At 43.6% G+C, this 19,201-nt stretch overlaps 2 protein-coding genes across 2 annotated transcripts; both read left to right on the forward strand.

Moving 5' to 3' along the window:
• The first annotated feature begins 15,139 nt into the window (after positions 1 to 15,139).
• LOC143637293 (uncharacterized) lies at positions 15,140 to 16,361 on the forward strand. Its single transcript, XM_077104725.1, has 4 exons — positions 15,140 to 15,388; positions 15,677 to 15,787; positions 15,954 to 16,034; positions 16,172 to 16,361. The coding sequence occupies exons 1-4, from the start codon at positions 15,140 to 15,142 to the stop codon at positions 16,259 to 16,261; spliced, it is 531 nt and encodes a 176-aa protein (XP_076960840.1). The 3' UTR covers positions 16,262 to 16,361.
• Positions 16,362 to 17,899: 1,538 nt separating this feature from the next.
• Positions 17,900 to 18,631, forward strand: LOC143637344 (uncharacterized). The gene has a single exon (XM_077104755.1). The coding sequence runs from the start codon at positions 17,900 to 17,902 to the stop codon at positions 18,629 to 18,631; it is 732 nt and encodes a 243-aa protein (XP_076960870.1).
• The last annotated feature ends 570 nt before the right edge of the window (positions 18,632 to 19,201 follow it).

Genomic DNA, 19,201 nt, shown 5'->3' on the forward strand with positions numbered 1-19,201 from the left:
AAGGTGAAGTGCTCCACTGTTTCATTCAAGAGCCTTCATGACTGGTCTGAGAGGTTCTTTTACATAAGGGCTGGTGTGATCCCCATCCGTATGACCATGCGCTCTATCTCTTCTGCGCCTGCGGATGAGGGTGTCCTCAAGAACCCAACTGGCGCCTGGGTTAAGAAACTAACCGCCGAACCATCCCCCGCGAAGAAAATTTGCGAGGAGGCGCTGGTGGGGGTCGGCATGAGTAAGCTTTGGGCCGACAGCGCGCTTGAGCCCGTTATCCAAGTCGACGGATTATGTAAGTTTATTTCATTGCTTTATTTATTTTTTCTGCGCGAACATAATTCTTTTGCTGATATCACTTGACTTGTTTTTGCGCAGTCACCAAGGATTATGTCCTTGCCGCCTATGATGAACAAGTGGAGGGTGGCTCCGTCGCGCTTGGCGCTGGGGAGGTTGGTTTCCCAGATCGCTTTGATGACATGTTCATCCCAGTGGATCTGGAATTTGACTTTGACAGTGACGCGCCTGGTAAGCCTTCGCACTTATGCTCATTCCTTTAGAATACCCAAGTTTATTAACAGTTCTGTTGGTTGTTTTTGCAGATGCGCTTGAAAACTACGAGCTGGAGCTCGCGGAAGAGGAGGAGGAGGAAGAGGAGGCGCCCCTACTAAAGCGCAAAGCTAAGGGGAAATCTGGCGCAGGGGCCAGTAAGAAACAGAAGAAAAATGACACCCCTGTTGCTCATCCCCATGCTCAAACGAAGGGACCTAAGGAAACCCAGGTGTTTACCACCAAGGTTTCTTTAGCTTCCCTGCCTGTGAGAGTAGGCAGACCTCCTGTCCACTTGAGGTATGGTGGCGTCACCTCCTCCGTTCGCGCGGCTGAAGAGAGAAGCAGTGCCGCGCCTGCAACAGGTATACTTTGTTTATCTTCATCTGGCTGAATTGTTATTAAACCTTTGCTCCTTTGAATGTTTGCAGAACCGGCGACGGTAGCAGATCAGCCACAGGCGCCACAAGGTGCTGAAGCTGCGCCGGGGACTGCTTCGGAGTCCCCTGTTCTACCCTCCGAAAAGGGTAGAATGAACTTTATGGCGATGTTCGCCGCGCGAACAGAATTGCGCCAAGGTATGTTTTGCACACTTGTCTTCTTTATTTTTCTTTTGGATTCAGTCATAAACCATTTTTCCTTGTTGATTTGTTCATAGGAGTTGTAGCTGGCGTACAAGTTGCTGGCGACACTCCTGGCGCCGTTGGCGGCGCCGCTGGTTCTGGTCATGCTCCTGCTAGTGCTGATTCTCCCCTTATTGGGGTTACAAAGGAGCAGGAAGCCGTATTGCGCGCCGAACTGGCGGCGTCGAGACCTCCCTCGCCTCCTCCTACGCGCAGCCCTCTCCGCGAGGCTGGTTTGGAGCCCCCCAGGTCGCAGGAGAAGAGGCCTATTGAAGAAGATGAGGAGGATGAGGGGGCTCAAGCTGAGGACTCCTTGGGAGACCGCGCCAGCCCTGCGATGCCACAAGCCTTCACAGCGCATACTTCTGGTGGGGCTGGCGCTGACTTTTCTGCTTCATCCCCGCAGGTATGTTTTAATTTGTTGCTCCGCTGCGCGTACCTCCATATAAGTATGTTTATGACTTAGAACATTTCTTGTGTTTTGTAGGAAGGTGACCACGTTTATCGCCCGAGATGGAATATTAATGAAGACAGTTCCTTCCAATCCATGGGCGTATGCGAGGACTTCTGGGCTCATGCTGTGCCTCCTACTGAAAGGAGGTATCAGGAGGAGTGCACCCGCGCTGACTTGCTCAACGATCACATTTTCGCTGGGTCAGCTTTCTTTGCTGCCTCCCAAGAGCTTCATCGCGATTATATTAAAGTACGCGATGCTCTTGTGGCAGCCCAGCAAGAGGCTAAGGTGGCCGCCTGGAACCTTTCTGATGCTCGCGCACGAGCTGAGAAACTCCAGGCGGAGCTCAGCGAAAACCGAGCAAGTGCCAACACCGCCTATATTAAGCGCGGGCATGAGCTCCAAGCTGCGCGGGAGAAGCAGCAGTTGGCGGAGGCCGAAGTTGCCAAGTACGCGCGTAGAGTGCGTGTCTTGGAACAGCAGGCTGAGGCGCGTGACCAAGCTATCGTCCAGAGTATCACTGAAAAATCATCACTGGAGAGCGAGGTTGCGCGCCTGAAGAGGGAGTTGGCGGCCGCGCAGGCCGATAGAGATGAGGCCTTGGCGACGGCGGCGTCCAGCCAGGAAGCAATTGGTGTTGCGCAGGCGGAGAAAGAAAAAATCTTGGCGGCAGCAGCGTCTGATAAGGAGGAGCTAAAAAAGACTAAGGAAACTGTTGAGTTATTAAACTCCCAGGTTCCTGTCCTCGAGACGTCTGTTGCTGGCCTCGCGCAGGATCGCCAATGGCTGGTGTCACAGGGCATAACTCGCTGCGCTTTGGCGATGAAATATTCCGCCGAGTTTCAAGCCCTTGTGATGGACTGCAATGCCGCCGCGCGCTTGGTGGGCCGAGCTGAAGGGTTTACGGATGGGTATGACTATGGCATGTTGAAGAAGAACCCATCCGAGTACCCTTACAAGAGCGACGCGGCCTGCGCGGACATGGCCGCGGTGGGGGAAAAGTACATGAATACTCCCATCCCCATCCTTATGCAGGTACCTTGATCTTAATGAGTTTTACTTGACTAATTTTTCCAAGTGTTTTGTACTCAATACTTTTCTAATGATTTTGCAGATAGCTGCGCTTGCTGACCAGCCCGACCTCGGCGCGCTAAAGAAGTTGCTCGATGAATGCGAGAGGGCTGGTAGCGATGATGGTGGCGCGGGGGATGTTGCCCCTCGCAGCGGCTCTGGCGCTGCGAATAAATCTGCTCCTGACACCGTCGTGATAGAAGACTCCAATGAGGAGGAAGAACTTGACTATGGTCAGTTCGGAGATGAGGAGCAGGCCGCGTCAGATGCTGCGGGAGATGATGAAGGTGATGAAGTGGCTGACGTCGACGTGGAGACTTGAGAAGCCCTTCATCAAATTTTACATATTTAATTTTTTATACTTGTAATTTGTAACTCATCATACTTGTAAATTTCAATCCAATGGAATGAAACTTGTTTTCTCTTTTTCACATCTTGCGCATTTCCATTCATCTCTTCATGTTTGCTTGTATAGATATAACATATGCTTGCACGTTAAAATAAGAACAAGGTTGTAAGGAAATTATTCACTTAACCTCTGTTCTATTTTGTTTGTGGTTTCGCAGTATCTTGTTTATGCTGACATGCGCGCTAACTTTTCATTATTTCTTTTTTGCGCGTCGTTGTCGCGCGGTATTTATATGGAAGTATGAGTTTAGCCATTACATGTCAGCGTGTGTTACTCAGATATCCACTATGATTCCGCGCGCGACCTCGACCTGAGACCTTAACATGATATGGCATGTACTTTGCCTTAGTTGTGTTTAAGGATTTTTATGATCAGGCTGCGCGGGATGTAAGATGGATGTTTGTGAGTGTTTTGAGCTAAGGCTCTTTGTTTTGGGCTAAGGCCCTGACGTTTTTAGAGTTAAGACTCATTAACGTGTTTGAGCTAAGGCTCGTAAGTTTGGGCTAAGGCCCTGACGTTTTAGAGTTAAGACTCGTTAACGCGTTTGAGCTAAGGCCCGCGCATGTATATTTTACTTCGCTTTATTTCGTTTTGAAGTCAATATAGTGTTGTCATATTGCTCCAAATTAATAAAGGAAGTGTGAAACATGTATGCAAAGGTAATAGAACAAATATTGAAAGATAGCGCGACAAATATTGAAAGATAGCGCGAATCATCATTCATGATGGCTTAAAAGCCTTGATTACATATTTGAACTTTTTACATGAAGCATTTTCTAAGTTGTGCCGCGTTCCACGCGCGCGGTATCTTTTTTCCATTCAAATCTTTTAAAGTGTACGCGCCTTTCCCCAAATCTTCTGAAATTTGATAAGGTCCCTCCCAATTGGGGGACATTTTTCCTGGGGGTATTGCGCGACTAGCTTCATTGTTTCGAAGGACAAAATCATTTTTCTTGAAGTGGCACTCTTTAACGCGCTGATTATAATATTTTTCCAGCTTTTTCTTGTATCTGGCTTCATTGATGATAGCCGCTTCTCTGCGCCCTTCAAGCAAGTTAAGGTCCAATCTTCTTTCGCGCTCGTTATCAGTTTTGCTCATCATGAGTACCCTATGGGATGGGCATCCAATTTCTGCTGGGATCATAGCCTCTGTCCCATAGGTTAGGCTGAACGGGGATTCGCCATTGCTAGTTTTGCTTAATGTCCTGTGCGCCCACAGGACATTAGGTAACTCTTCGACCCAAGAATGGGATTCTCCCTCCAACCTTTTCTTCAGCCCATTTAGCAAACTTTGATTCGCGCGCTCCACTTGGCCATTCCCCTGAGGGTGGTAGACCGAAGTGAAGATTTGGTTGATGTGCAATTCTTTGAGCCAGCTTGATATCTTCCTGTCAGTGAATTGTTTGCCATTGTCGCTCACAATTTCCATAGGAAGGCCAAAACGGCAAATGATGTGGCTCCAGATAAATTGTTTCATCGCCTCAGCTGTGATTTTTGCTAGTGGCTTGGCCTCAACCCATTTTGTGAAATAGTCTATCGCCACTACCAAAAATTTCACTCGCCCTTGCGCTTGCGGCAGGGGCCCCACAATATCAATGGCCCATTTGTGGAAAGGCCAGGCAGAGGTCACCGGAATCAAGTTGTTCTTTGGCCGCATGGTGTTTGGCGCGTAGCTCTGACATGCCTTGCATTTTTGTATTTCTTTTAGCGCATCCAAGTACATGCCCGGCCAATAGTAGCCCGAGCTCATTGCCTTGGCAACCACCATGCGCGGGCCAGCGTGTATGCCGCAGATTCCTTCGTGAATCTCCCTAATCACATAGCTTGCTTCTTCAGCATCCAGGCATTTCATGAGCGGTCCAAGATAAGAGCGTCGATATAATGTACCATCAAGTAGTTCATAGTTCTGCGCCTTGTGTCTTATCTTTCTCGCCTGTGCGCGATCGTCCGGTAACGTCCCCTCCTTCAGGAATTCCATTATTGGAGTAATCCAGGATGAAGGGGATGTATGAATTACAAGGACCGATTGCGTTTGCACTGACGGGTTGCTCATCACTTCCACCCTGACATCTTTGGCAAAGTGATCAAAATTAGTTGATGCCATCTTACTCAACGCGTCAGCGGACTTGTTTTCGCTGCGCGAGATGTGTATGATTTTGAAGAAGTCAAACTGCTCAACGATCTTTTTTGCCTGCTCTAGATATAGAGGCATGGTGTTCTCCTTGGCATCATAAAGGCCATTGACCTGCGCAGCTACCAAGTAAGAATCAACATGTGCCTCTAGCCTTTTAACTCCAAACTTGCGCGCAATGCGCAGACCAGCCAGCAGGGCTTCATACTCAGCCTCATTGTTGGTACTTTTGAAGTCCAACCTTATAGCATAAGTATATTCATGATTATCAGGGTCCACCAGTTTGAGGCCCGCGCCGGACCCTTCGCTGTTGGAGGCTCCATCAGTGAATAGCCTCCAAACATCTTCCTCATCGTTTGCTCGCGGAGGGTCTACCTCGCGCTGAGCTTCTTCAATCTTTCCATCTGGGATTTCTGTGATGAAATCCGCTAAAACTTGACCCTTTATTGCTGGACGAGGCTTATAGGTGATCGTGTGTTCACCTAATTCCAGCGCCCACTTTGTCAGCCTTCCGGAGAGCGCGGGGCGTCGCAAGACTTGTTGGATGTTGTAACCAGTCAGAACTTCAATAGGATGACCATTGAAGTATCTATGGAGCTTGCGCGACGCGTGTGTTAGTGACAAAACTAACTTTTCCATGATGGAATAGCGCGTCTCAGGGTCTGTGAGCACCCAACTCACATAGTATATTGGCGTTTGGATCCCCTTGCGATCCACCAATAATACTGCGTCGATCGCGCGGTCTCCAGCTGACAGGTACAATGTAAGGGTTTCGCCAGGAAGTGGAGCTGTGAGCGCGGGCAACTTTATGAGACATTCTTTTATCTCAGTGAAAGCTTGCTCAGCCTCAGGCGTCCACTTGAATTGGCTCTTCTTCAAGCAGTTCCTCAAGGTGTTAACGAATGGAGTAGATTTGCTGGCGTGGTTCGCTAGGAACCTGTTGATTGACACCAATCTACCATTCAGCTTCTGAACCTCTTTCATGGTGGATGGTGAAGGCATGTCAAGGATGGCTTCCACCTTTTCAGGGTTCACCTTGAAACCATCCTTAGTGACCATTACACCAAGAAATTTCCCCTCTTCTGCGCCGAAAGTACATTTGCTCGGGTTGAGCTTCATGTTAACTTCCGTTAGGCGCTGAAGAGTTTCCTCGATGTCTTTGAGCATTTGTCTCTCCTCCCTGCTCTTGATCACCAAATCATCAACGTAGACTTCTAGATTTCTTCCGATTTGTTCACTGAAAACCGAATCCATAAGTCTCTGATAGGTGGCGCCCGCATTCTTTAAACCAAAGGGCATTTTTGTGTAACAAAAAACACCCTTGTCGGTCCCGAAGGCCGTCTTGTCTTCGTCTTGTGGTGCCATTTGAATCTGGTGATAGCCTTTGTAGGCATCCAGGAAACACTTGAGCTTGAATGGCGCCACGGAGTCCACCTTTGCGTCTATGTTTGGGAGAGGGTAACAGTCTTTCGGACATGCTTTGTTGAGGTCCTTGAAGTCAATACACATCCTCCATGACCCGTTGCTTTTCTTTACCATCACAGGATTGGCTACCCACGTCTGGTATCGGATCGGGCGGATGATGTTTGCGCGCAACAGGTCCTCCACTTGCTCATTCATGGCCTTCGCCTTTTCATCCCCCATGATTCTCTTTTTCTGAGCAATTGGCTCCACCGACTTGAACGCGTTAAGAGAATGTTGCGCCAAGTCTCGCGGGACCCCTGTCATATCGGAGTGTTGCCACGCGAAAACCGACGTGTATTTTGTGAGCAACTTTTTCATTCTCAATCTCGTTTCGTCTGAAATGGTAGCGCCAATTGTGACCGTTTGCTCTGGGAATTTTGGGTTTAAAATCCACTTCTCCGGCGCATTGTCAGCCATTGGAAGTTTCATTCTCCATTCTCGCGGCGTGCTTGTCACTGCGCACAAATGATCGCGGTAAACAAATGTTACGCCTGTTGGTGTAGGGAACCCCAATGCGCCGTGCGCTGGCGACGGTACAGCATTAAATTGGGCAATCGTTCCCCTACCCAGGATCATATTGTGGCATGACGTGGTGGGCAAGACCAAGAAGTTGACAACTTCTGCTCGCTTGTGCTCATCATCCCCCATAGTTAGTTCAAACTGAATCTGGCCCAGTGGATGGATGATTTCATTTGAAACACCACAGATTGGTGCGTTCACAATTTCGAGCCGCGCTTGGTCTGCCGGGTCTAACTTTCTGAAACACTGCTCATACATAATGTCAGATTCGCTTCCAGTGTCCACCAGGACCTTTGACACTTCGTAATGAGCAATGTGTGTGGTGATGACGAGAGGACTGCTTATTGAAGGGCCTCCCCTGATTCTTGGGAAGATGACTTGCTGCTCGCGCCAATCTCCGTGGATTTGCGCGCTTCTCTTTTTTGACGTCTGCCCTTGTCGTCCTCCCTCAGCCACACAGATTCTTTTGTATTTCTTGCTGGCAGAGGCTCCTTCCGGTTGCTCATCTTCTATTCTTTGGTTTTTTACCAAGTGAGCCAGCCTGCCTGACTTTACATCCTTCTCGATCGCATCCTTCAAATGATGGCATGCGTCGGTGTTGTGGCCCGGGGACCTGTGAAATTCACAATATTTGCCACTGTTTTGCGGTCCCTTGTAGTGTAGTTGCTTGGGGGGCTTGAATTGGACATTCTCAGTACTTAACACCTGTGAAGGTGTTTTAGTGAGGGGTGTCCATATTCTTGGCAGAGGTCTGCTAGGATCTCTGCCGCCCTCCCTCTTGTCACCCTCCCCGCGATTACGAACTTCTTTTTGGGGCTGGGGTGAGGTTGGTTGCGCTTGTTTTTCCGCAGAAGAAAAACCTGTTGGCTGCAACCTGGACCATACAGAGTTCTGTTTGGCCCTCTTCTCTTTGCTGCGCGGTGATTCTGCCTGATGCGCTCTTTCTCTTGCCCTATCTTGGGCAATCTGTTTCTCATTTCTCGCGAAAACTCGCGATGCCTCCATTAACTTGGCCCACGTGGTGGGCATACCATCTTTGCTTACGAGAGCCCGGCGGAGTTGATCGCTGCGCGCGCCTTGTATAAAGGCCACGCGCAGGAGCTGCTCAGTTATACCCCCGATTGCCAGGGATTCCTGATTGAAACGAGTGATGTAATCTTCAATCGTTTCATCATTCCTGCGTATGCAGTGCATGATGTCATCAGGATCGCGCGTGTGCCTGCGCTGCTGTACGAAGTGGGCTTGGAACTTTTCTAATAGTTCCTCGAACCCATCAATTTGCCCTGTCGGCAAGCTCTCGAACCATACCCGCGCTGCGCCCGTGAGGCAGCGAGCAAACATATGACACCATGTTGGCATCGTCCAGCTCTCTAGGTTTCCCGTGTTATAGAAACCTTGCAAAAAGTCATCTGGATCTGTTGTGCCATCATATTTGCCCAGACCACTTGGCATCTTTGTCTTGTGCTGGATGGGAGCCTGCGCGATGCGCGCAGTAAACTTTGAGTGTTTTACCAGGATGGCTGGTCTGTAGGGCGTGGTTACGTCCACTTGCCCTCTGACCGGTGGGCTGTACGGCATGTGCAGATCCAGATCTGCTCTGGCTCCAGGCGCCATGTTTACAGGCACGCGGAGCTGTGAGCCTCCTGCATGAGTATCCCGTGTCTTCCTCATGCTATGCACTTCTTCATCACTGAACTCAGTGTGTGCAGTGTGAACAGAATGTCCTTCTTCCGGCGCGCGCGGCCTTTTTGTAGTCTGCTTATCAAAAGCTTGCCTTTGTGTTTGGTCGGCTAGCTTTTTCTGCTTGACCATTTCATTGTATTTTTCCATCAGACGCCGCTGCTCGTTAATGAGCCATTCATTTGGATCATTTGTTTCCTCTTCTGGACCCATTGTTCCTTTCAGTTTCGCGCCGGCCATATTTTGTAACGTGAGATCGTCTGGAGGAGTTTCAGTCTGGCCGTGAGGGGTTGTGACGAAGGGACGGTTGCTGGTGGTACGCGTAGAATCACGCGGAACCCTCAGAACCTGCTGTCCGTCGTTAACACCCTCACGTTCAATATCCTCCAGAGCTTGATCAACGTTACGAACTCCAGAAACCATGGTGATTGATTTTTTTTTTATAGATCTGATGAGATCTGATTGCCGTTTGTAACAGTGGATGGCGCCAATGAAGAAACGTGGATCTACTCACTGGTAGCAGATCTACTTTCCTCGGGTGTGATTATACTATTTCACCGATGGTTCTTCTGGGTCTGTGTTCTTCCACCTACAAAATGAACAGCGCCGTTACTTACCCCTCAGAAAGGGACAGAGGGGTCCTCTTTGGGGTAACCCTCCGGCGTGAGAATCAGTATATTTGTGGAGAAGATAATAATGTGTGTAAGAGAATCTCCAAGAGTATTGCTGAATAGCTTAATACCCCCTGATTGTGAGACTGTCTGTTTTGTATGTAACTGACTGTGAGTGAATGTGATTCAATATGATTGAATGTGTTATCACTGCTTGTAACTGTCAATGATTGAGTATGAATGTGTCATCAAAGTGGAGTTGATGCTGTATTTATAGTGCTAGGGTTACCACCGGTTGGGCTCAACCTCGTTGGCTTCCTCCAATCGCACTGCGCCACGTGTCCTCTGGGACACCTGCCGCTTTCTCGTTGGTTGTAATCACGTGGTAACACATGTGTCATGCTGAGTTGTCGACCTTTCATTTGGCAGCTATCAACATCAGCATATTCTTTCTCCTTAAAAAGATGCCTTCTGGAAGGTTGTCTGACGTGCACAATCAAGGTTGCCCTAATCCTGATTTGGATAAGGACGAGGTTGATTATGCGCACGTGTGATATGCGCCCATCCTGAGGATGCGCGAGGTCTTCTCTTTATTCTCACGCGCAGATATTTCATGCGCAGATGTGATATGCACGAGCATGTGATATGCGCCGCGCGCTGATGCGCTGCGCGCATATGTGATGCGCGAGCATGTGTGTCTGGGCAGATGTGATATGCACGAGCATGTGATATGCGCCGCGCGCGTATGTGATGCGCGAGCATATGTGTGCCTGGGCATATGATGCCTGAGCATGTTTTGTATGCGCCATGCGCATAGGTTTTAGCTTTGTGCCTTCATAATGTCTTTATCTTGTGGGTTGACCCGCCTTGCTCGATGTTGAGGCGGGTACATACCTCTTCAACATTGTTTATACATCTATTCTCCGTGTGTGTGTGATGGATTTGATCTCTCATCCCCCACAATGAGTTTTATCATTTGTTGACTTCAACTTTTGGTCCACTTGGAAAATGGAAGGAAAATGGAATTTTATGTCAATTTGAAATCTAAGTGCTAAAATGATAAATTTATGTAACATCCCAAATTTTTGGTGTATTAAACAAAAACATATAAGATTTATGAAATTAAAATTTATTTTCCAAATGTTTGGGATTGATTTATTTTTACTCGATGAAGTTAGACTTAATAAATAATAAGACTTGTTACATATGTATGACTATGAGGGTGTTAGTAGATTCTCCATACGTGAGGGAATCCAAAATGCTAAAAAGATTAAGTGATGAAACTTGCTAATGAGTAGGTGATTTAACGGAGAAAGAGTCACAAAACAAGTGTGTATGTATTCTGAAAGAAAGGACGGTGGAGAGTACTCGAGTAGTGAACATAAGGGGGGAATATATCAAATTGTTTAAAATTGGAGTTAATCCCCTACTTAAGAAGGCTAATCAAAACGTATTTAAGAAACGATGAAACCTTGGTAAGCGATCTGTTGACCTACTATCACACAAGTATGTAATCTGGCTGACAAATCATATATTCCATTGTTGGTAATGAAAATATGTGTGAACATTTGGGATTTGGGGTAAACTAGACAAAATGTGCAACTTTTGAAAGTAATGACAAAATCATGGTGTTTTGTGCTGCATACATCTCTTTAGAAGCATACAAGTTGATGGAATTAACTAGAGATGTTTATTGTTTATAAGGTCAAGTTAAAGATATGGCTGTGGCTGTGGGTATTTGGAGAAATGGACAACTTTTTGAAAGTACCACGTCAACGGTTTTTGAGCTAAAACACGGCGATTAAGAATTCAAATGGTAATTTTGATCAAATGACCATATATTAACAAACCAATAAAACCAGCTAGCTCGCCAACCCATCTGACTAGACCGGGTTTGAAGAGGTAGGTCCCAGCAGAGCCCAGTTGGACCCGCAAGACTCACCTTGAAGAGGGACGTCTGCGCAAAAACCAACTGGATCCGCAGGACCAACCATGCTCAGAGACGTAACGTCCTTACGCGCAGTACGCAAGCTGTTCCCGCAGGAAATGCCTCCCAATGGTGAAGGACTCTGCCTGTTCCCGCAGGTGCGGATACAAGCCATCAGGGAAGGCCACCCGCGCAGCAAGGCTACACGCACAAGGCACTTAGCTCTCAATCACTCGGTGTCACCTGAAGGAATGAGCAAAGCCGGGAACAATCCCGCACAAGGGCGGGAGGGGGAATACTCCCGCCCAAATAAGCCAGTCCGTACGATACGGGAAGATCTTCTGTACTGTACCTGACGAGGTATGGGCAAAAGATCTGACTAAAGATACGACAGCTTATTGACAACAGTATGGCGAGCAGCATGCTCCTGTACTGTATGTCACTATTAGCCGCTGCCTACTCACCAACTCCTGTCATACCACGTGCATAGCCGGCAGTTGGTGGAAAAGGAATAGTACACAGCAGGCCTGGTCACTATCAGCCGCTGCCTACCCACCAACTACCAGCAGGGCACGTGCGTAGGCCACTGTTGGTGGAACAGGAATACTATTGCAGCCGGCCACACCTCCTTGGAAACCTACCTTCGGCTATAAATACCACAAATGGTATGACCATCTCATCTTATCATATCTTATCACATTATCATCATATTATACCTGATATCTGCTCTAGCAATCTCTTAATATACATTTATATTTAAAGAGCAATCTAGTCTGATTCTCACGCCGGAGGGTGGTCACAAGGAGGAACCCCCCTTCTCAGTGATAAGCTCACGGTGTCTGTTTTGCAGGTTATCAGAAGAACCATCTTTACCGGGTCTAACCCCTAGTGGGAAACATCTATCTAACCCCCAGGTTATCCGTAATCTGCCCGGGGTCCGGTTAGTGTTTCTTCATTGGCGCCATCCGTGCATAAAGCTAGAACTTCATTTCTTTTCAGTTTTTTCAAACTTCTGGAAAGATGGTTAAAGAAATTCCGGTAACCACAACCCCAGCTACTGGGGGGAATACCGGCTACACAGTCTTTACAAACACTACCCCGGTTACCCAAGCCGGGGCAAGTGAAGTAAATTTTACGAACACTACCCCAGTTACCCAAGCTGGGGCAAGTGCAGTAAATAATCGCTCACTGAGATTCACCGATACCCAGTTAGAGAAACGAACAAGACTCCCCCGCCAAACACTCGATGAAGTTAAGGCATGGGCGGAGGCACGTCAGAAGGAATTCCAAGCTGAGTTGGACGAACGCTTGCGTTCCGTCCAACAGGCTGACGAATTCGAAGAATACTTGGACGATGACTCGGAGGAATCCGACACCGACGCGAACCCTCGCCATAGGGCAAAAGGGAAGCGTAAGGAAACGGACTCCCAACCGAGAAGGCATTTTGGAGAAGCCTTCAAACCAAAAAAACACAGAGGGAAGTCCACGTGACTTCTCCAAAACATTCAGACCAAACGTTGCAAATGCGGGAACGTCCAAATTTGCAAGGGACATTGCGGAAGCAATTGCCCCAAAAAGTGCCAAACAAATGTCCAGCATAGGCACATATGATGGTATATCTGACCCAGATGATCATTTGAACAGATTCATAGCAGGGGCAACCGTCAGTAGTTGGACGGAACCTACGTGGTGTTACATGTTCCAAATGACGCTTGTCGGGGCTGCTAGAGCGTGGTTCGATCGTCTACCGGTCAACCACATCTACGACTGGGCAGACTTCCAACAGAAGTTTAGCCAACACTTCAGCCAGCAAAGAAAGTATACCGAGGAGCAATGGACAATCCTCAAATGCATTCGAGAGGAAGATGAATCTTTGCTAGACTTCATCACTCGCTTCAACTCGAAGAAGCTAAGTCTGGGTAACATTAGCGAAGATCTTGTTCGCGCTGCTTTTATTCAGGGCGCGAACGACCCAGAGCTCATCCGCACCTTAACGGGTAAAGATGGCATGCCATCCACATGGGATGCCATCATGACAGCAGCTAAACGCTTTGCGGAAATGGAGAAGCAACTGGGTAGAGATCTCCCACAGAGCACAAACCTCTACACCCAGAAAACAATAGTTTTATGTACACACTAACAACATAGAAAATTAAGTAGTGACAAACCCGCAATATTATAAATAATTGAAACATTCAAAGTTTAATGCATTTACCGATAAATGCATTACAAGTGCATTCTAACCATAATGCACTATTTCGATCACTCAATGTTCACATAGATTTTGTTATTGAAAACATTATTTCGATTGTTTAAAAGTCGCTTGTTTTTTTTTGAGTTTAATTTGTTATCGTTTGGCTTGCTTTCCTTATATGTCAATGCAAATTTCTATGAATAAGTTTAAGCACATGAGAAAGAGAAGTCGACTCATAGATTCAATTTCGATATGAATGTTCCCGTTCTTTTTTTTATCAAATTGTTCTCACTCAAATTTATATCAAAATTTTGATTTGTTCCTTTTCAATTCGCTTTAAAATAAAGTCGTACTCAAATTTGAGCATTTGTTTCGACGTGTGACCGAGAAGAGAACAAAACGCCTAAAAGTTAAATCTACTATGTAGTGCTAAAAACACTTATATCACAACTATGTATTGATCATAACATTAAATTATCATCCAATATTATGACTATAATGTTTGTATGCATGAAGGGTAAAAAAGTCATAATTCTAAAAAGGCATTTAACAAACTACAAATTCTCTCCTACTTTGTCTTTGCCCCTAAGGCTCTCATTGCACTAGTTTAATCTATTAGTGTAGGTACGCACTCTTTAACCAAACTTCAAGTAAAATCAAGTTTCCTCCATACTCTTTTTTTTCTTATGACAGTTCAACAATTCTTCTTCCCCATATCTTACATAGGAGCACATGCTAGTTACATAAATAGAAAACTCTAAATTCCAGGTAACATATATCAATGGATCTTTAAATCGACTAAACTGCTTTTAAGAATGTATTATGGTCCCGTCCTCAAGGTATATATATGATCTTAAATGAATGAACATAAAGGAAAACTATTCGAGATTGTTGTAATAAGAATGTTGGATTTATTTCATACATACCAATTATGTTTAGTTTAGTTTGGAAACCTTAATCTTAAAGTTCTTAAGTTACTAACATAATGAAATAAGAGAGTAAACCTTTTGTGTGATTATAAAATAAATGAGTTATGTGACATTGATATGTCTATATGCCTATGTTGGATTTTAGGTCCAATTGCTATGAGGCAATTAGGCAAATAGGAAGACTAATTAGGCGTTTTCTTTTAATTATGACATAGAAAAGCCTAAACAAGATTATTGATGAAGTCTTGTATAAATATAAAAAATACATATGGTATGGCTTTTCCACCTTACCAACTCTCTCACTCCAAAGTAAAATATTCCTGTCCATTGGAAGGAAGTTGGGAAGGTGTTTTATGAAGTGGGTGCAGGTTCACTGTTTTTTCTTATCATTATGACAATGGCAAGGGCATTTTGGACTTTTCACTACAAGTCAGGATTTGTTGACAATAAAGCTAGTAGCTTTAATACCATTTTCAAAGCCAACTACCTAGATAGAGAATCTTGAACAGAAGCAAAAGATGATCATAGTTCCAACACAAAGCATATAAGGTGACATCTACTAATAGAAAAACAAGAGTTTTCACACCATGGCATTGGATAGACAACAACAACAACAAGCCCAAATGATGACACGAATGAATAACACCGCGTTAATCAGTTATCATGGAAGTCCAATGATCGGCGATGATGAAGATGAATTGTCAAAATCGGCCTTGTTGGCTTTTAGGGTTAAGGAAGAAGAGATCAGGAAGAAGAAGATGGAGGTGAGGGAGAAAGTTCATGCTCATTTGGGACGCGTCGAAGAAGAAACCAAGAAGTTGGCTGAAATTCGCGAGGTGTGTACATTAACCTAGCTACATTCTACTTTGCATTTACTCTTTAAAACAACATTTTGATTAGATTTTTAATATCTTTACCTCTACATTCACATGTGACTATAGTTCTAATACACTTGAACCGCATAAACACGTGTATCCATATAAAACCATTATATCGCATAACGATTTCACTTTCTGTTTCTCACTACAGCTCATCAGTACTACATAAAGTGCATATTATTATTGATCGATTATGCATGTATATATATGCATACATAGAGTTATTCTTAATGTGAGACTGAATAGGAACTTGAAGCACTCGAAGATCCAAGGAGGAAGGAGGTAACAACCGTTCGTAAGAAAATTGATTTGGTCAACAAAGAGCTAAAGCCATTGGGACAAAGCTGCCATAAGAAGGTGAAACATGCATCATCATCATCATCATCATTATTATTATAATTACACTTTACTTTGTTAAATAAATTACCTTTAATCATGATTATTGCACCATTTAGTTCTATTATTTCTTTTAAATTTAAATTCTTTAAATTAATTATAACTTCCAAGTTAAATCATGCACCAGGAAAGAGAGTACAGAGAAGCATTAGAAGCTTTCAATGAAAAAAACAAGGAGAAAGCTCAACTGGTTGCAAGATTAATGGAGGTACTGCATGCATGCATATTTCTTCCTAATTATTCGTTAATCTGTATTCTGTCGACGACATTGGCACGATGATCTGTAAGTAAATCCGCCAGTAATATTTGTTATTTCGTTGATTCTTAATTTGGTTGATTGTGCAGTTGGTGACGGAAAGTGAGAGAGTGAGGATGAAGAAACTTGAAGAACTGAGCAACAATATTGAATCATTAAGCCAACTTGTTCCAAGATGATGATGAAACCAACTGCATGCATGCACCAATTAACTGTTTTGATATAATTACTAAGCTAATGCTTGTTTAACTACTGTTTTTTTGTGTGATGATTCTTACTTGTATTTTCAGCATTGTTTCTTGATCATGGGTATTGTGTGATTTTAAATCTGATAAAAACTTGTTATTTCTTGATTGTTTTTTTATGTAATGTTTGATGATTATTATTAATTAAAGATTTTACTCACTTGATATACAACCAAAATTAATTGCTTGGGGTAGAACAACAAGAAAACATTTATGTATAATTGTATACTGCCCGGTTAAGCAAAAATCAAAGAACTCTCGGACCGCTGACAGTTTCGCTTAATAGTCTACGTGGATCTAATACTTTATTTAACAAAGTTCGTAACTTTTCGTATATAAGCTACTATAATTTAATAGCCGTGTTCCTCACACTATTATCTTCATTGGCATTTAAACAGATTGGGATGGAAACTATTGATCAAACCAATTGCAGTCTGAACAGTCAGTATTATTGTGGATGAAATCATATGTATTTGAGATTACCCGAAGCTCATGGATTTTGCAACCATAATGTCAAGAACATTGGTAATTCGTAATCTAATTTATCTCAAACCAAAATGTTTAATCCAGAGTGTCAAGAAGCAAATACAAGGCAAGGAAAAACAAGAATAAGAATCATATCATCAAAATGATGAGCTCCAGACTCCACAAGAACAAAGATAACAACTTCAGAAAGTTAAAGTGTACGAGAGTGTTAATATATATATATATATATATATATATATATTGTATCAGTTTTATATCCGTCCTTTATTAGTTTTCTTTTTCATTAGTTCAATTTTCTTATATTGGTTCTTATATTTTTTGTTTGAGAATAAATATGTTGGTTGCTGGGCCGAGTGGTTGCTGGTTGCTGGGCCTAGTGGTTGGAAGCTGGTTTGGGCTTGGAGCATTTTTGGATGGGCTGCTATTTGTATTAGTTTAAAAGAAAAGAAAGACGGTTCAAGTTTTATGCAGTATTATTTTTTTTCTCTCAAAAACACCAAGTTCTCTCTTAGGGTTTCACTGTGTTGGTGAAATTCAGTATTGTTCATTTGTTGATTTGAGTTCTTGTTTGTGATAATCTCAATCGCAGTTAGTTGTAATTGTTCTTGGTTCTGTTCTTCAGTTGTTTGATAAAGATTGGTCTGTTAGGGTTTGTATCGACTTGTCAAATTTATAGAAGATTACGTTTGAGTTCTTGACATGGTATCAGAGCAGATGAGGCTCTGATCTACCATTCTTCCGCGTTTATTCTCTGGTTGATGTGTTTAGGGTTTCCAATTTGAAACCCTAGGTTTGTTCGGCAATTGACGATCTGTTTGAAAGGCTGTTTAGTTCGAGTTATTAGTCTGATTTGCGGCAAATTGGGAGTTGAGGATCATCTGGTTTCTTCTAATACTCTTGCTTATACCTTTGTGAGATCGTTCCTTCCTTTTTAATTTTTTTGTCTTTATTTTTCTCTTTGATAATTTTAGGTTTTATTTTTGTTTTTTTTTTTGGCAATAGGCCTTCGTTGTTGCTGGACTAGTCGGGCCAGTTTATGTGCTTATACTTGTGTGATATTCATACTTGATTTTCTTGATTGTTACTATGGGTGATACTGAAACGCTTGTTAGTAAGTTAGAGGCTAGTGATCCGTTGTATTTGCATGCAAGTGACTCTAACACTTTAACTATTGTGAATATAAAACTGAAAGGGACAGAAAATTACACTGTATGGGCTAATGCTATGTTTCTCGCTTTGCAAGTTAAAAATATAGTTGGTTTTATTGACGATTCTTGTAAAAGATCACTTGATAACGAAGTTCTTGGGAAACAATGGGATAGATGTAATTCTGTGGTTCTGTCTTGGATTCTTAATTCTGTGTCTGATGAACTATACTTAGGACAAGTTTTTTCTAGGAAAGCTTTAGATGTTTGGCAAGATTTAAAAGAAATTTATGATAAAGTGGATGGGTATGTGGTGTTTAGCCTTTATCAAAAAATAAATTCTCTTAATCAAAATGGTTCTTCTGTGTCTGAATATTATCATAAACTTAATACTATGTGGAAACAATTTGATGCTATGGTTCAACTCCCGTCGTGTAGTTGCAATGCATCAGAAAAATTTAATGATTTTAACCAGTTAATAAAACTTATGCAATTCTTAATGGGCTTAGATGATGTGTACCAATCTGTTAGAACTTCTTTGTTAACTAGGGATCCTCTACCTACTATTAAAACTGCTTTCTCAATTGTGTCTAGGGAAGATTCCCATAGAAACTCTAGTGGGACTTCTAAGGCACAAACTCAAAATATGGGGTTCGTGTCTAAGTCGAGTTAATCTTTTAACACTAAGAAAAAATTCAACAGAGGGCTCAACCCTAACCTTAAATGCACACATTGCAATAAGATTGGGCACACTGTTGAAAGGTGTTTTGAGATTGCTGGATACCCCCAAGGTCCTAGACCAAGGGGAGGGGGCAGTCTTTTAATCAAGGATCTAAGTCTGTGGTTTCAAATAATGTCGTGCAAGGTAAAAATGATCAGTCCACTTCTAGCTCTGGAGCTACATTAACTTCTGAGCAAGTTACAAAACTTCTTAGTCTCTTGAATGAAAAGCAAGGAGATAGTGCTCCTACTTCTTATATAGGAGGTAAGAGTCAAGGATCTTTTTCTGCTAGTATTTTTAGTCCTAAGATGTTTTGTTTTGCTAGTAGTTTTCCTTTTTTAACCAATAATGAATGGATAGTAGATTCAGGTGCAAACCAACATATGGTAAAAAATGATGAAAATATTTTTGATCAAATTGATATTTCTGAATTTAATGTAACTGTTAAACACCCAAATGGGTCTAATGCCATAGTTACTAAAATAGGAAATATAAAATTAAGTGACTCTATTATTTTAAATG

The sequence above is a fragment of the Bidens hawaiensis genome, unplaced genomic scaffold, assembly GCF_021521415.1.
Source record: "Bidens hawaiensis isolate Kalapana, Puna unplaced genomic scaffold, B.hawaiensis_p1.1 tig00008219_1, whole genome shotgun sequence".
Taxonomy (NCBI): Eukaryota; Viridiplantae; Streptophyta; class Magnoliopsida; order Asterales; family Asteraceae; genus Bidens; species Bidens hawaiensis.

Bases quoted from the DNA above. Each gene is read 5' to 3' on its own strand.
- LOC143637293 (XM_077104725.1), top strand. From the start codon at position 15,140: ATGGCATTGGATAGACAACAACAACAACAAGCCCAAATGATGACACGA. The intron at 15,788-15,953 runs GTGAAACATGCA...ATCATGCACCAG, and splicing joins GACAAAGCTGCCATAAGAAG to GAAAGAGAGTACAGAGAAGC. The intron at 16,035-16,171 runs GTACTGCATGCA...TTGATTGTGCAG, and splicing joins TGGTTGCAAGATTAATGGAG to TTGGTGACGGAAAGTGAGAG.
- LOC143637344 (XM_077104755.1), top strand. From the start codon at position 17,900: ATGGGTGATACTGAAACGCTTGTTAGTAAGTTAGAGGCTAGTGATCCG.